This window comes from Myotis daubentonii, chromosome 6 (assembly GCF_963259705.1).
Source record: "Myotis daubentonii chromosome 6, mMyoDau2.1, whole genome shotgun sequence".
Classification (NCBI taxonomy): domain Eukaryota; kingdom Metazoa; phylum Chordata; class Mammalia; order Chiroptera; family Vespertilionidae; genus Myotis; species Myotis daubentonii.
Genome location: NC_081845.1, coordinates 97,355,345 through 97,371,429, shown reverse-complemented (window position 1 = coordinate 97,371,429; position 16,085 = coordinate 97,355,345). Strand labels below are relative to the sequence as shown.

The 16,085-nt window shown below is 53.8% G+C and overlaps 2 protein-coding genes across 25 annotated transcripts; one reads left to right on the top strand and one right to left on the bottom strand.

Annotated features, from left to right (window-relative positions):
* Window positions 1-93: 93 nt before the first annotated feature.
* On the bottom strand, window positions 94-11,997 carry BAG6 (BAG cochaperone 6). Of its 23 annotated transcripts, none has more exons than XM_059702343.1 (26): window positions 11,858-11,997; window positions 11,133-11,253; window positions 9,912-10,029; window positions 9,599-9,795; window positions 9,326-9,379; window positions 9,092-9,166; window positions 7,596-7,828; window positions 6,988-7,117; window positions 5,659-5,856; window positions 5,196-5,445; window positions 4,814-4,891; window positions 4,596-4,703; window positions 4,361-4,473; window positions 4,178-4,265; window positions 3,717-4,000; window positions 3,064-3,355; window positions 2,726-2,895; window positions 2,463-2,516; window positions 2,249-2,351; window positions 2,042-2,166; window positions 1,730-1,876; window positions 1,573-1,632; window positions 1,343-1,486; window positions 1,160-1,267; window positions 556-702; window positions 94-274 (listed from the first exon to the last, which is right to left on the bottom strand). In XM_059702343.1, exons 2-26 carry the CDS (start codon window positions 11,238-11,240, stop codon window positions 179-181), a joined length of 3,480 nt encoding a protein of 1,159 aa, XP_059558326.1. In that variant the 5' UTR covers window positions 11,241-11,253; window positions 11,858-11,997; the 3' UTR covers window positions 94-178. The 23 variants fall into 23 exon arrangements, with proteins under 23 accessions (XP_059558326.1, XP_059558322.1, XP_059558323.1 ...); XM_059702339.1 differs by having other exon boundaries at window positions 11,851-11,991; XM_059702340.1 differs by having other exon boundaries at window positions 11,815-11,954.
* Window positions 11,876-16,055, top strand: APOM (apolipoprotein M). 2 transcript variants are annotated; one of them, XM_059702426.1, is made up of 6 exons: window positions 11,876-11,985; window positions 14,567-14,721; window positions 15,005-15,078; window positions 15,171-15,269; window positions 15,431-15,529; window positions 15,917-16,055. In XM_059702426.1, the coding sequence occupies exons 2-6, from the start codon at window positions 14,669-14,671 to the stop codon at window positions 15,940-15,942; spliced, it is 351 nt and encodes a 116-aa protein (XP_059558409.1). In that variant the 5' UTR covers window positions 11,876-11,985; window positions 14,567-14,668; the 3' UTR covers window positions 15,943-16,055. The 2 variants fall into 2 exon arrangements, with proteins under 2 accessions (XP_059558409.1, XP_059558408.1); XM_059702425.1 differs by lacking the exon at window positions 11,876-11,985 and adding an exon at window positions 13,670-14,185.
* The last annotated feature ends 30 nt before the right edge of the window (window positions 16,056-16,085 follow it).

The following is a 16,085-nucleotide window of genomic DNA, read 5'->3' as shown; positions in this document are numbered from 1 at the left end:
TAGCGGGTTCCTAGGGGTTATTCCATTTTAAAAGTCAACTTTAGAGATTTAAGGGGCCCAGACTACGTAATGAACACAATTTACAGACTAAAGGGCCAGGAAAATCTGACTTTTATTTCTTAAATACTGTGAAAGAAGAGGGGGGGAAATGGTCCCCTTGTGAGGGAGGGGCAAAGAGCTAGGGATCCTCAGCAAAGGCCCGGTGGGCACTAGGGAAGCGCTGGGGGCTATAGTTGGGGTCTTCCTGCAGTCGCTTCTGTATATCAGCCCGGAGCTAGAAAGAGAACAAGCAGGTTGGAGGGCTTGGCCAAGGCCCTAGGGTCCCAACAAACACGCAAGGCCATCCCTCAAGAGCTAACACTTCCCCACCAGCTAACACTGTCAGTAGCCCAATAAGGATCACTGAGCCTTCCCAGATGCCACTAGGGGAAAAGATCTTAAAAACATCAAGTAGTAGCCACAGACCAGTTCATCTCTGAAGGGATGTGGGGAAGAGGGACCCTAGCCCAACCCCTCCCACTAGACCATCCCTATTCTGCTTCGAGGTGGGGGCACCTGCTGCCTGTAGCTCTCCTGAACCTCTGGTGCCTCCAGGTCCCGGCTCAGGCTCTCAGGGCTCGTCAGGGGCCGAGCTCCGGCTGCCTTAGCCGCCCGGCTCACAGCCTCTGAGAGAAGCAGCTGGGGGCCCTCACCCTGCATCGTCTGGGGGACGGGGTTGGGAGGGAAAAGAGGATCAGCGTCAGATCCAGTGCCACCACCCAGCTCACCCTTTCCACGAGTCAACCAGTATCCACGCCAGGAGCAAGAAGGGAAACAGTCCCATGTGTTTAACAGCCGAAGTGCTGCCTTAATATTGTTTGGCTCTGGCCACAACAGCATTTGAATGTGTTGGACTCGCTCTTCAAAGCTATCTGGTCCATCAGAGGAAACCCACGGTAAGGAAACCAAGCCCTAGTCAGGGATTAGGGAGTTTCGGGTGACGGCTGCTGGCAAAAAGACTAATGGGGCAGCCACGAGCAAGTCTGAGTCTACAAAGGTTTCCTCGTCGATTAAATGAGGGGGCTAAACTAGAACTCCCTCCTTCCAGCTCAGTTTGTTTGATTCTAAGCATGACGGGAATTTGGATAAAGAGGGATCCTCAGGGAAGAGGCAAACCCACCTTGCGTCTCTTGGCAGGCATACCACTGAGGTAGGCATCGCTCAGGGGAGGCTGGGGTTTCACCTTCCGCTGGCTCTGAATGTCCTGCTGGATAATAGGGACCCACTCCTGGGGAAGAAAAAGATTAGGAAGTCATTGCCACAACTTTCAGCTGCCTCGGCCCACCGATCACCTGACACTTACTGGGGGGACTGCAGCTGCCCAGGGTTCTGTCTCAGCTGAAGCTCCATCCTGTTCCTCTTGAGAGCCCCCTTCAGGGGCAGGAGGAGGGCCTCGGGACATTGCCTCTTCCGCTGTTGTTCCCGGGGCTGGGGAAGCATTCTCCCGCTGCGGGTCAGACAGCAGGAAGAGTCAGAGTTCTCAACCCCCATCCCTCCATTCAGTCATCTGGTCCCTCAACCTCTCTCTCGTACCTGAGGCTCAGGGGAAGTTCTCTCTGATCCCTGAACTTCCATTGGCTCTTCAGAAAGTGGCTGTGAAATTGGACAGAGGAGAAGACAAAAGGCCCTCTTAAGTCTCTCCAGCTCTCTGCAGTCCCCGAATCCCACAGCCCACCATCAGGGCCTTTACCTGTGGGGGATCACCAATCCTGCGGACATATCTGAGGATGGCATCTGGGCCCACAGGCATATGCTCCAGCACTACCTGAAGCCTCAGTCCCATCATAGTGGTCAGCCAGCTCACCAAGGACGGGTTCACCCCACGAGACATGCGACGCTGAGGGGCAGAAAGCAGCCTCAAACACAAAACCCGCAACCAGCTTTTGAAAGGTATCAAAGGGTCAAGGATGGCAATTGGGAGAAGAAAAAGGAAACTGCAGGACACCGAAGAGAACGGAAATCTGGGGAAACAAAAGGCCGGGGATCTGGGCGGGGTGCTCACAATTCGGCCATTGATGACAGCAGCTAGCTCCATCTGCTGTCCCCCCAAGCAGTGCAGGTTCAGAGCCAGGCACTCAAACAGGCCCTGGTTACACAACTCCAGCAAACGGGCCCCAAATCCACTGTCTGTGGGCAAGACAAGGAGGGCGTGCTGGCTCTGCAGCCCTGCACACCTCCACACCCTGCTCCCCCGACCAGCTGGCCAGACCTGTGCAGTGCAGAACGTGGGCAGCAATGCTATTGAACTGCTCCTGCAGAAACTCCAGATTCGTCCGGATGATGTCCACACCTGGCTGCACCTGCACCAGGGACTGAGACACAACAGAGAACCGAAAATCAGGAGCCCAAGACACAAGGAGGCAGGAGGACAGAAGCTACCCTACCAGAGGCAGGAGAGGAGGGGATGGGGCAGGGCTACTCACAAAACTCTCCCGAACATACTCTTCTAGCCCAGTGATCAATGTGTGAGTTGCCATCTACGGGGGGGAAGGGGGGGGACACACAGCACAGATTAGATTCAAGTCCCAGTCCTCAAGACACTTCCTCCTCCACCCCCACGACCAGGACTGCTTGGGCTGGGACAGTCACAGTGTAGGTGACAGATACACTGAGTCAGGGATTAGGTATTGAAGGTGAGGAGGAGGAGGCGGAGGAGGAGAGCTCTGGGACCCAGGCCTTCATTTACCCGGATGTTACCAGGTGTGGGCTCCTGGCCACCCAGGTAGTGCTGGTGAAAGAAGGATCGCAGCTGGGGCTGGAGCCGCTGCAGTGGCTGGAAATGCCCATGGAGAAGCATCACCACATCCACCATGGAGAAGTTCTGGCACAAGAGAGAGAGCAGGGCCCCAAAGAACCCTGTGGACAGGGGCAGAAGTCAGCAATGTCTTTATCACCAACCTACCCACCCATCCCAGCCCATCACCCTCATCCCACCTTAGCAATACCCCTAATGACAGGTCATCCACCTTCCCCTGGCTGCCCTTTCCTGGAGAAGGCCAAGGCACCCGCCCCGCCCATGCTCACCAAGAGCGCCATCTGCCCCAGGCTCAAAGATGTTGCTGGACCCACTGAGGCGCTGTATGAAAGCGGCGATACTTTCACTGCTGCCGGCCCGAGCTCCTAGGGAGCCCAGCAGGGAGCTCAGCACTCCCTGCACCACCGAGGTAAAAAACTCCGGGGACAGGCTTTCAGGACCCAGGCCTCCAGGACTCCCTGCACCACCAGAAGGGGAGCCTGGTGGGGGCATGGTCTGCTGCTCCGTGGCCAGAGGTGGAGGTGGGGGGGGTGGAGGGGGTGGAGGGGCCGTCTGTGTTGCCTGACAACAAAGAAGACATAAAGAACAGAAGATGTGTGAGAATGGGTACAAGGACATAAAATGGCATCAGGAGGGTACGAACCAGAGAGGTTTGGAAAATGGGGGGCTCTACTCTGGTCTCGACTCCTTACAGCAGAACATGCATGGGCAGTACTGAGCAGCAGAAGGAGGCCAAGCAGCACCTCTCCCCCCTGAATGAGTTATGTCAGAAAGCAGTGACACGAACGCTACAAGCCCATTTTCCTCATCTCCAAAATGGAGGACTTGGCGTTAGTGGATCCCCAGGGTTCCTTCCCAGTGGTGACATAATGGCAACAAGACACCAGTGCCTGGCTGGGCAAAGAGCAAGCCAGCCACTCACCTGCAAGAAGTCAGTCATGCCCTGGAGAAAGGCAGGGACACCAGGCATCGCCACAGTGATGGTGGGAGAAGCCATGCCAGGCCCTCCAGCACCTGGCCCTGCAGGCCCCAGCAGGTTCCCCAGGAGCTGAGAGAACTGCACATCTGTGGTGGAGGGTTGAGGGGGTGGAGGCTGGGTGGGGCCCCCTGGGGCAGGGCCAGCTGTGGTGGCCGTGTTCGTGGTGCCAGCACTGGCTGACGCAGTGGCAGGGGCTGGAGGTGGAGCCATTCCTGGGGTCCCCTGAGCTGTAGGGACCAAAAGCATCAAGGTGAGATCTAAACAGAAACAAGGCCCACAGCACCTCCACTCCAGTCCTCTAGCAGGAAGGCAGGAACAAGCAACCCCGGCAAGAACTGGGAAACACCAGTGAGGGAGGGTCGCCACGGAAATCTCTGAAATTTGAGGGAAGAACGAGGACTCACCCACAAGGACAGGCTGCATAAGAAGCTGCCCTACAAGGCCGCTCACCATCTGGGCCAAAGAGGCGTTGGTACCCAGACCAGCACCCTGCTGAGAGAGAGGGGCTTTTGGCCCTGTCCTTTCCGTGCCCCACCACAGGGCTCCCTCCCCAGGGACCCCTAACCAAACTCTCCCACCCTACTCACCAGAGTCCCCGAGACTGGGGGCCCCCCAGGATGGGAAGGCCGAGCTTGTGGAGGTGTGGGCCGGGCAATCACCACCCGTGTCGGGGCTGCCGGGAAACCTGGCCCCTGCTGTCCTGTGCGTGGCACAGGGGAGAGACCAAAGAGGGCTGAGGGCCGGGCTCATGCTCGCCAGCCAACAACACCCGCCACCATGGACCATGGCCCTCCTCCCAGGCCTCCCTTTCCAGGTCATTACCTGTGGCCGCGGAGGCAACGGCTGCCACCATGGCCTGATGAGTGATCTGGTGGGCGACGGCGTGCATGAACTCAGGGGGCAGGGAGGGCAGCTGGATGAGGGTGGAGCCTGGGGGGCGGGTCTGATGTAACCTTGAACCTGGACCCCTTCAACCCACCCAATTGGCCCTACCCCTTCTCTACCCAGAGCTCAGCCTGCTCTGATGCCCTCACTCTTACCCAAGGTCTGTCCATGACCAGGGGGTCCCAGGGGGCCAGTGGGTGCACTCGGAACTCCACCAGGTTGTGTGCCAGAATCTGGGAAGGGAGACAGATAGAGTGGTCCTGAGACAAGTGGGGCCAAGGCCTGACTGTATCCTCCTGAGATGGGAGTCCTTCAGGCCCCCATTCCCTACCTAGAATACCTGCCTGCCTTTCCCACCATCTAGACAGGGAGGAAGTGCTCTCTTCTCCATGTAAACAAATTTCCAAGGACAAGCAGTCCCTGCTCCCCCCTACCCTCGCCACACATACACACACCTACTCTGACCCCTCTGCTACCACCAGCAGCCCTGGCCTCCCCCTTCCTCACCCTCACACCCTCGCACCAACCCTAATTCACCTTGAATGTTCATGTGCATCATGACCACGGGTTCCACGCTCTGGTGGGAAATCCGGATGACCCTCGGGTGGCTGGCGGTTGGGGGAGGAGCCGGCCCTGGGGGAGGCGCCCCCTCAGTTGACTCGACAGTGGCAGAAGAGGGAGCCAGGGGTGAGGCCTGCCCTGGACCAGGGGGAGATGCCTCCGCACTGGGAGTCGGGGGGGGGCGAGTCCCATTCCCCGTCATGGTCACAGTGGTCCCCACGTTGATCTGGAGCAGACAAGTAAGTGGGACAGAAGTGAGAAAAATACACGAAGGTAACCCAGAGCACCACCCCACGACGTATTTCTGAAATCTCCCTTATCACTCGTCATCTGTTTCCAAGCCTCCTCTCCTCCTACCCTCCTTCAAGTCCAGTAGCTACCCTGGGTCATTCCACCAACAGCCCTCCATCCTCCCTCGGGCCCGGCAGGCCCGACCCACCTGGATGGGGATGGCCGCCTGCTGGAGCACCATGGGCGTGGTGTAGTGAGACATAGGCCGGACCACATGCAGGTGTCGAGGGGGTGCACAGGCCAGATTGCAGCGCAGGTCAGACAGGGCCACAAAGGTGTTGCCCAGCAGCCGCAGGCTCTCCCCCACCAGGTTGATTAGGCGCTGGTCTTCCTCCCGGCCCTCTTGCTGTAGCCCCGGCCAAAGGCAAGGGGGAAAAGAAAAACACAAAAGGGAGAAAACATCAGGCTGGAATCCACCTTACTAACCAAAGCAACACCCGAGAATATCACACCCACTAAACCAGCGGTTCTCAACCTGTGGGTCGAAAGACCCTTTCACAGGGGTCGCCTAAGACCATCCTGCATATCAAATATCTACATTACGATTCATAACAGTAGCAACATTACAGTTACGAAGCAGCAATGCAAATAATTTTATGGTTGGGTCACAACATGAGGAACTGTATTTAAAGGGCCAGAAGGTTGAGAACCACTGCTAAACCTTTAGGTGTAGCCTTAGAAGCTTCTGCAGATACCAAATCTTTGCAGAATTCTATTGTATACACATAGTTTCCTATTAAAACAGACCTTACAGTGAATCAAGGTCATCATCTACTAATCTCCCTTACTTTACAAACTTGCTAACCCTAGCCAGTTTGGCTCAGTGGATAGAGCATCAGCCTGTGAACCAAAGGGTCCCGGGTTCGATTCTGGGCAAGGGCACATACTTTGCTTGCAGGTTCCTCCCCTGCCTGGGCCCTGGTCGGGGCATGTGCAGGAGGCAGCCAATTGATGTGTTTCTCTCACATCAATGTTTCTCGGTCTTTCCCTCTCTCTTCCTCTCTCTAAAAATCAAAAGAAATATCCTCGGGCCCTGGCCAGTTTGGCTCAGTGGATGGAGCATCGGCCTTCGGACAGAAGCATCCCGGGTTTGACTCTGGTCAAGGGCACATGCCTGGGTTTCAGGCTCGATCCCCAGTGGTGTGCGGGAGGAAGCTGAACGGTGGTTCTCTCTCATCATTGATGTTTCTGTCTCTCTCTCCCTCTCCCTTCCTCTCTGAAATCAATAAAAATATATTTAAAAAAAGAAAAAGAAAAATATCCTCAGGTGAGCATTAAAAACAAATAAATAATAAAACAACTCAGGAGACAGAGAGAGTGGGTCCTGCAAAGATGATCACCTATCCTGAAAGGGAGGGGAAGATCACTTCCAAATCTAGGGAGAAATCGTCATCTTGCAGATGGTGTCTTTGTGGGGAGAGGGAGATGTGTGTCAGCCAGCTCCCCCTGGGGAGAGCCGGGGGGTGGGGGGGCTCACATTGTTGTTGTAGTCCGTGCTGGCAGCAGCACCCAGAACCTCATAGTAGCGCTGCAGGAAGGGATGAAGGCGGCTCTCAAGTCGCTGGAGCTCCTGCAGCACCTCGATGTACTCCGCAGGGGAAGGATGGCTGTGGACAACCCCAAGGGGCAGTGAGCCAAGGCTTTCCTGTTCCCCCCTCACGGCTAACAGGAACCACATTGCTGTCTCTCCTGGCCTCCCAGAACCCTGGCCCAATCCCTCCCTGGCCTAGCAGAGCCTGTTCTTTATCCCCGCCCATGGGAAGATGGGGAGGAAGATAAACTGCCTCCACCCTCCCCACTGCACAGCCTGCACCCACAGTGGCAAGATGCTGACTCTAATAAAAGATGGGGCCCCTGTGCACACAGGGGAGAGAATCGTGATCAGGAAGCAGCACTTGGTTTTCCTTGCCCCGGGGAGAACCGTGCAGGTCAGCTGCCCAGTCCTACTCTACTCCAGAGCCCCTCCTCAACCACAACCACCTCCACATAGACCTCCAAGAAATCCTCCCTTCCCCATCACACTCTCCTGTTCTCATCCTCCACTCAGGACCCCAACCCGCTCCCAAAGTGCCCTCCATCTCTCACTTGGGTGCATTGGTCTCTGGGACAGGTGCTGGGCCCGCAGGGGCTGGGCCAGGAGTCAGCTCCGGGCTCTGGGCTGGGGCACGCTCCTCCACTTCTGCCTCCATGGGCTCCCGAGAAGGCGCTTGGCTTTCACCCGGATCTGATGGCTGAGAGCTCAAGGCTCCTGGTTCCGGGGCCACAGTCGGTGTCTGTGCAGGCGGCTGACTGGGCTGTGCTTGGGGCCCCCCTCGACACTGAAAGTGGGGGAGGGTCAGGGTACCAAAGGCAGGATGAGCCTGCTGCAGAGGACTGCTAGATCAAAGGAGCCTGAGTGGACAAAGTGCTCTGGAGGCAAGGCTTTGCACCTGTATGTCGGATTCCCTAGCAATCATTCTAAGACTTAGACAAGTCAGAGGCCTAATACCTGAAATTCTTGCAAATGAATTACTAACAAAAAGAAGGGATTATGGTTTGCTAACCTCCACAAGGAGAAAAGAAAAAGCCACAGGCTGCAGACACAGCACAAGCTAATGAAATTTGGACATTTCAGTATCAAATATCATAATTAAGAAATTAAAGGTCCTCCCTTGGCCAGTGTGGCTCAGTTGGTTGAGCATCGACCCACACACCCAGAGGTCCCCGGTTGATTCCCGGGTTGCGGGCTCAATCCCCAGTAGCGGGCATGCAGGAGGCAGCCGACTGATGGTCCTCTCTCATTGATGGTTTTCTCCCACCGTCTCTCTAAAGTCAACAAAAACATGGTTTAAAAAAGAAAGTAGCCGAAGCCGGTTTGGCTCAGTGGATAGAGCGTCGGCCTGCGGACTGAAGGGTCCCGGGTTCGATCCCGGTCGAGGGCATGTACCTGGGCTGCGGGCACATCCCCAGTGGGAGATGTGCAGGAGGCAGCTGATCGATGTTTCTCTCTCATCGATGTTTCTAACTCTCTGTCTCTCTCCCTTCCTCTCTGTAAAAAATCAATAAAATATTTAGAAAAAAAAAAAAAAAAAAAAAGAAAGTAATTAAAGGCCCTGGCCGGATAGTTCAGTTGGTTAGAGAAACCTCCCAATACATCAAGGCTGCGGGCTCGATCCCCAGTCAGGGTACATATAAGAATCAACCAACAAATGTATAAATAAGTGGACCAACAAAATGTTTTTCTCTCTCTCTCCCCTTTCCTCTCTCTAAAATCAATAAATAAAAGTTTTTAAAAATTATAAAATATGAAATCCTTTTTTAATTGGAAAAAAAAATGCCAGGAGAGTTATCTGACAAGTATAAAACAAACTTCCCAGACACCAGTCACCGAGAGGATTGGCAGGAACAAGATAGCCTCACATAGATACTTTTTTCTGCCCAAAGAAAGAAGACTGCAGAGAAGAGACCAGATTAGAAAGGAAGCGGCCAAAAAAAAGAAAAGGAAAAAAACAAAAAAATGAAAGGAACCAGCCAGTCATGCTTTCACTCCCAGGCTGAGACAAGGGGTAGGGAGGATGGGGAGAGAGTGACAGACCACTTACCTCCATCCGGGATAGTAAGGTCTGTATATCCCTGATCATGTGCTGAGCCATCACCAGTCGTACCCGGGGTTCACTCTATGACAAGAGAGGGAGAGTTAGGGAAGTCTGCAATACAGCCACGAGCTCCAGAGCCCACTGAACCAGGTCCCAGCATCTCCTCAGCCAAGTCCAATCCCACCTGATGGCCTCCTTCTCCCAGATCCCCTTCCCTGACCCTCCCAGGCCCCGTAATACCTGCACTGGGGCCTGCTCCATGTTGATGTGAACATCCACAGCAGAGCCGTCACTCTGGGGAAAGGGTAAGGGAAGTTGCTCTGGGAGAAGCCAAATGTTAAGGCTCCCACATTTCCAATTCGTTCTCTGGAGACACATCCCTTTCCTCACATCTGAGGCCACTCGGAGACCACAGGGCCCTCCAAAACCAATCTAAACACTGAGCTCTTGGCTGGACCACAACCAACACTATCCTTCACCACAAAAACCACCCCAGGTGGAACACAAGCTTACAGGAAGATTGAAGGTTCCAACCATGACATAGCTGTTGGCATTCCGGTCATGAACAGAGGCCCCAGGCCCCCGAGTACCAAGTGGGGGTCCCCCACCATGGGTGGCTGAGGCAGACCCTGTCCCAGAAGATGCCCCAGAAGGGAGCTGAGTCTGAGGAGGTGCACGTTCTACCAGGTGGATAACCTTGCCCCCAACATCTGCAAAAAAGAAAGAAAGGAAAACTATATATATATCTCTCAGGTAAACCCATGGCTTCAGCTCACCCCTCTTCACAGCTGCCTCAAACTCCGAACTGCCTCCCCCACCCCCTTACTGTATTCCTGGAGCTTCTTATCATCCTGCAGAACTCGTCCCTGATAGATGAGCCGTTGTTTCTCAGAGGGGATGCTGACAGAGGCAGCAATGTGCTCCTTAAATTCCTTTACATTCATCTGCACAGAAGGGACAAACAGGTGTCAGGGAACGGAGGAAGAGGAGGGACAACTGACTTGTAGGGGCGAGGGGTAAAACCACCTCATTATAAAATCACTACCCATTTCTCTTGATTGTGAGGTAATGATGTGCAAAGCCCCAAACTAAGACAACTCCCTGTCAAAATACTGACAATAAACTGTATCTTCTAGGCCTAGGAGAAAGCTACATGGCTGAGAAACAGAAAAGCCAACTGATAATCTGTTCACTCCTCTGCCTGGCTCACAAGGGAATGTGTGTCTAAAGATACGGCTCCCCAAACACAAAATGATACAACTCTAGGCTCAAAGATAAAAGCGAAGACGAAGAAGATGGGGTGGACAATCAGGTTGAGGAAGGAAGACTCAACCAAGAAGGAGAGAAGGGAGCAAAAAGACGACTATTTTTCCTAACCAGACACCTTCCTCTTGGGAAGATTCAGGTGTTGACACACATCTAATCACAAAAGCCTATATGGTTTTCTGAAACACATATATTGTCACGTTTTAAAAACCATGGGCCAACCCCTCACAATTTTGTCTCCCAGTATTACAGGCGCAATGACATTGATAGTTGTGCCAATGCTGTTAAACTCAAATGATTAAAATTATACCACACATATCAGTAACTCCACTCAACACTCTATTAGGCCTCTACCTGCATTATGGGCTCTGATTTCTCACCTTTAAAAACTCAGTATAGACCTAACCAATTTCTGTTTTCAAGACACACTTGCATTTGGAGTCTGTGTGTTCTATTTTCCTTCCCAAAGGCCGGAGCCATGGCTATCCCTCTGAGCTGCAATTCACTCGTGAGGATGGCATACAGCCTCCTCCTTCCTCCACATTTCCCTCTGCGTTGAGTTTTATTGAGGTGGAGGAAGGCAGAGCAAAACCTAGCTTGTTCAATAGAAACCATAGCTTCTTCCTCAACAAGACACATCAAAAAATGTTCTGTCTAGAATATGAACAAAGAAATCAATGGAAGAGAAGTTGAGGACCGGAAAATCAGGCTGTTCTCTCAGGTTAAAGGGCCTACAAGAGGAAAAGTTAATGGATGTCTTCCAGAAGTACTGGGGTCTCACCTGGGACCCCACAATGAAGGTCCGGGTCTGAGAGTCCAGGGTCTTCACCAGCACCTCCAGGCTGTCAGGCTCCTCCATGGTGGTACTGGTACTGCTACTGGGCTCCATGGCCTACAGCTCTCTAGGAAGAACAGAGGGAGAGAGGCCCGCTGTCGCCAAGAGCGGATTTTATATACCCAGAAGCCTCCCGGCCCGAGTCTCCGCCCCGTGCCTACATTTCTCCCACACGAGCACACACTCACACCCACCCCATCCCCCTTCTGATTCCGGGGCAGAGGGAAAGAAACGCAAAGGGTAGGAGACGACGCCAAAGGAAGCTGGAGGACGGGAGGTGGGAGGGGCCCCACGATGCCAATCCCAAGAGTGGGCCACTCTGGCTAGGGAGCAGGGAAGCAAGGAAGCAGGATTCCAGTGTCATCACCGGTTGCGAAGGGCCCAGAAAAGCTGGGACAACGCGAGAAAGGGGGGGGAGGGTCGCATTACACTCTGCGAAGAAAGTGGTTTCGCGCAGGCGCGCCACGCCCACGGAGCCCGCCTAACTCACGACAGACCCAAAATGACGGACACTCACGGGGGGCCAGACCGGTTAGCTGACTGCCCCCCTCTTCCGCCTTCTTTCGGAGTTCCAGCAGAGCGTCGCAACCAACACACATCAAATACACACACCACCCCGCGGACCCACCCCCGACTTCCCCACGGTGCCGTCACTTCCGGTCACCTCCAACCTGCCACCGACGGCCACTTCCGTTTCCCCGATAATATTTGGAGATCGCGAGGCGGAACTTCCGGCTCCCCTCAGGTCCCCAAGCTTCACTTTCGTGGGGCACGACAAGAAAGTCCACGGCCCTAAACAGTGAGTTCCTGAGGGCGAGACGGGCCGGGGCCGGCCTAGATGGGAGGGAGCCGAGCACCCCGAGGAGCCGCCGCCGTCGCCCGGGGGACCGTACTGCGTCTGCGTGCGTCGCACTACGCATGCGTACACACAGGCACCGCCCCACCCTCGCTGGCGCCGTTCCTTTCTTCCGTGCGCGCGCTGGAGCCAGAGGAGATTGAGGTGGCCACTGTAAATGCCTGGAAAAGAATTTCCAGATGAGACTTTATGACTGCCTCGAGAAGCTCTGGACGGTGATATAGGTGTTGGAGTTTGGGGACTAGAGATTGTGCCTCGTTAATCTGTGTTAAGGTCTTGGCCGGCAGAGACTTTGAGGCGGCACTGTCCTGGCCACCTAAAATCCCGTCCTCGCCCTCGCCGCGCCGCGCCACTCCTGCGGCGGCTCCGGAAGTCACCCTGTGCTGGGCGGTTGGGGCTGGCTCGCGAGCTGCCTTTCGTCGGGTCGTGTCGTTGGGCCTAATTTCGGTTCCGTCCGGTGGGCGTTTTGCGGAGTGCGGGTGCCGTGTTTCTCACCGGCGGTGCGCGGCCGAGGGAAGACGCTGTTTTTCAGAAGCTAAGCGTTTACTACCTCTCAGGACTTTTGTCCCCCAAAAACGGCACCTCCGAGGTTGGGAGTTGAGAGCAAACGAAGTCCGACCGGACCGAAACACCAGATTCCCGCCGTGGGGACTTGAAGGGGCCGCCACAGGGTTTCTGCAGGCCGAGGTCCGGGGTGACTGCTCCGCCGCCTTCGCCCCCGGCCCGGCCCGGCCCTTCTGCGGTTCTTGGTTTATACCCGGGTCCCACTGCTGTTTCAGTCCAGGGTTCCACGTACAGTCACGTTTATAAGTCATCCAACAGGAGACGGGTATTACATCCCCTTATGCAGTGAGTACAGCTAGGAAACTGACAGATGCAGGCCTACCGGACTCCCTGGGCCAAGCACTGCTTTACTGCCCCAGTACATTTTTTAGTTTTTTTAAATAAAAAATGTCAAACATTACCCCAAAAGAAAATAGCATACTGAGCCTTCAGATGCCCCAAATCTCAAGCCTCGCCTCTCAGGACAAACCTTTTTTTTTTTTTTTTTTTTTTTGGCAGTCTATAAATTATATTTAAGAAAGTCCCACATTTCATTGCATTAACTGCTCAGCCCTTTTGGTACTATTATTTGGGACTGTATTACCCACCAGAAACTAATAATCACTTTACAAGCATTACTTCAGCAAATATTTACTTTGGACTTGCCAGGTATAGGCTTTTGCAAAGGGCTTTATATGCATTATCTCTTAATCCCCTGAGATTGATGATATGCTCATTTTAAAGATGAAAAAGCAGGCATAGAGATTAATAGAGTTGGGGCTTGAACCCACTCTGCCCAGCACCGTGTCTATCTGTCCCCCTTAACCACTAGCTTATGTAGTTTCTTATAGTAATAAACATGGAATGAACTGTGTCACTGAGCTTTTCTGGATGGCGTACATATTATTTCCCCAATTATAAACCAGAGAAAAAGCCACCCATCAGGCATGCCCCAGAACCTGGTTCATACCTGTGCGAAGCACTTATCAGGTGGTATTACAATGATTTGTTTACACAGCTAGTTCTCCTTAGACTGACTTCTTCAAGGCCAGAGACTATGCCTTATTCATTTTTATGTCCCCAGGGCTTAGCCAATTCCTGGCAAACAGCTGAGACTTAATAAAAAGTTTGCTAGGTGAATGAATGAATCCACCTCTCCAGTGCTGCACAACACAGCAGATACCCAGCTCAGATAAAGACCACCGTCTCTGCCTGCAGGGCTCAGCTCTTCTGATAATTCCCCAAAGACCCTGGACATGCCAGGGTGTGTTGTAGAGTGGCTGCATCTAGCAGAGGGGGAGGAAGGGGCAAACACTAAGTAATCAATGTTTGGAAAACAAGGTTGAAGTTACTCATTAGCAGGTAAAGGGTCAAGGGTCAAGGCAAAGGGGCTGGAAGCAGAGTGGACTGACCAGCCAGTGGGGAGGAGAATAGTTAAGGCACCAGCCACTCCACGAGGAACATACCAGCTCCCTGTTGCCTAAAGATGTTCCACCAAATTTGGGCAGCTCTGCTTTACCTCTATGGCATTCTCCTTAATGCCATCTACCAGTGCCCTGAGCCGAGTCACCTGACAACTCAGGACGTGGATGGGAAAGAGGTATGGACTGAGAATGGGGGGAAACTTACAGTGGGGGCTCTGAGGGACTTGAGTGGGTGGCCTAGAGTGACCAGAAGCTACATTGTGAAAGGAAGGGAGGAAGAGGGTGTGAATACTGTGAGGATAAAAACAAGGAGAAGTAAAAATATATTAGTACTTCGGCCATCAATGTGGAGACATGGTAGCATTTGGGATTGGAGGGGCACTCGGGTTACTGAGGGCAGGAAAAGAGGAAAAGTCATTTAATGACTCCCTGTCGTGGATCCAAGTCTAGTTGGAAAAAGGCAGCCGATACCGCCACACGAAGTCTTGCTGTCCTGGCAGGTTGGATGGACCTGCAGTGGGACACACCCTCTCTTGCTCCCCTTGTTGTCTCTCCAGTTTCCGGAGCCCCACCTGGGCCAGTGGCACTTTATTGCAGGGGCAGCTCCCACCAAGGAGGAGTTGGCAACTTTTGACCCTGTGGACAACATTGTCTTCAACATGGCTGCGGGCTCTGCCCCCACGCAGCTCCAGCTTCGTGCTACCATTCGCACGTAAGTGGTGAGGAGGCAGAGGTACCAACAGGTACAGTCTCTGCCCAAAGTGTGAGCATCGACCCACAAAGAGCTGGGCTCACTGGCATATCCTCTGTTCTTGGCCCACTGAGTTCGACGCTTCTGTTAGTTTTCATCTGGAGAGAGATGGGCCTAACCCTTGGTAGCTTGAAACCCAAGCTGACCCAGGCTTCAGAAGGAATAAAAGGGAATAAATGAAGGTTGGTACTGTGTGGCTGGGGTGTCATTCAATCTTTCTTTCTCGCCACCACCACCTCTGCAGGAAAACTGGGTCCTGTGTGCCCCGGGAATGGATCTACCACCTGACTGAAGGGAGCACAGATCTCAGAACTGAAGGTTGGTTCTCTCCAGCCCTCCCTCTCTCCAAATCCCCTGGCTGGCTTGTTTTGCATCTCTGTCCTCACACTTCCCCCAACCCATCCTGACAGGGCGCCCCGACATGAAGACCGAGCTCTTCTCCAGCTCATGCCCAGGTGGAATCATGCTGAAGGAGACGGGCCAGGGCTACCAGCGCTTCCTGCTCTACAGTGAGTGAGGTGGCGAGGCAGGATGGGCTGGAAGGAACCAGGAGGGGCAGGAGAGATATCTAAGGATATCATCCCAGGAAGGGCTGGGTGCTTCCAGGTCCTCCCCAGGGGTCTTGCTAAGTAGAGGTGCTGATGGGCCTGGCCCTGCTGTGCCCTTTCAGACCGCTCACCATACCCTCCTGAGAAGTGTGTGGAGGAATTCCAGTCCCTGACCTCCTGCCTGGACTCCAAGGCCTTCTTACTGACTCCCAGGAAACAAGGTAAGGGGACAAAGTCCCACAGAAGAGAACTAGGACTCACCAAGTCTGCTGCAGGTGCTGGAGGAAAGGGACTCAAGTGATGTCACCAGAGGGCAGGACCAAAGGCTGATACTATCAGAGTGGCTGTGTTCATATCCTCCATTTGTGTTATAGGTTGTGATGACACCAGAGGAAGCCTGGATAGGCTGTGGGCTACTCAAGAGAGGTTTCTAGTTTGCAGTAAATGCAGGGGGGAGAGTCAGACACAGAGGGAAAGAGGCCGTAGAGGCCCCTTTGATAGGGGAGGAATGAGGGAATGCATTCTCCCCCACCCATTACCAGCAAGCTTGCATCTCTTCCTGGATTTCCTTCCTTCCCATCCTCTTCTTTTCTCCCTCCTCCCACCAGAGGCCTGCAAGCAGTCCAGTGACTGACCTGTGGCTTCATCTGTGCCCCCAGATGTATTTGGTGGGACTAAGATTGTGGTGAAGAGAAGCCGGAGGTGCCCTTCTAAGGAGTAATAAAGACGATTTTTCAATCCTCATCACATGTTGGGGTTTTTGTCCAGACATCAATC

Excerpts from the sequence above, each read along its gene's own strand:
- BAG6 (XM_059702343.1), bottom strand. The coding sequence starts at position 11,240 with ATGGAGCCCAGTAGCAGTACCAGTACCACCATGGAGGAGCCTGACAGC. Across the intron at positions 4,892-5,195 it reads GATGCACATGAACATTCAAG|ATTCTGGCACACAACCTGGT; the intron begins GTGAATTAGGGT and ends CTCCCTTCCCAG. Across the intron at positions 2,896-3,063 it reads TGGGGCAGATGGCGCTCTTG|GGTTCTTTGGGGCCCTGCTC; the intron begins GTGAGCATGGGC and ends CCCTGTCCACAG.
- APOM (XM_059702425.1), top strand. The coding sequence starts at position 14,072 with ATGTTCCACCAAATTTGGGCAGCTCTGCTTTACCTCTATGGCATTCTC. Across the intron at positions 15,270-15,430 it reads CCAGCGCTTCCTGCTCTACA|ACCGCTCACCATACCCTCCT; the intron begins GTGAGTGAGGTG and ends GTGCCCTTTCAG. Across the intron at positions 15,530-15,916 it reads ACTGACTCCCAGGAAACAAG|AGGCCTGCAAGCAGTCCAGT; the intron begins GTAAGGGGACAA and ends TCCTCCCACCAG.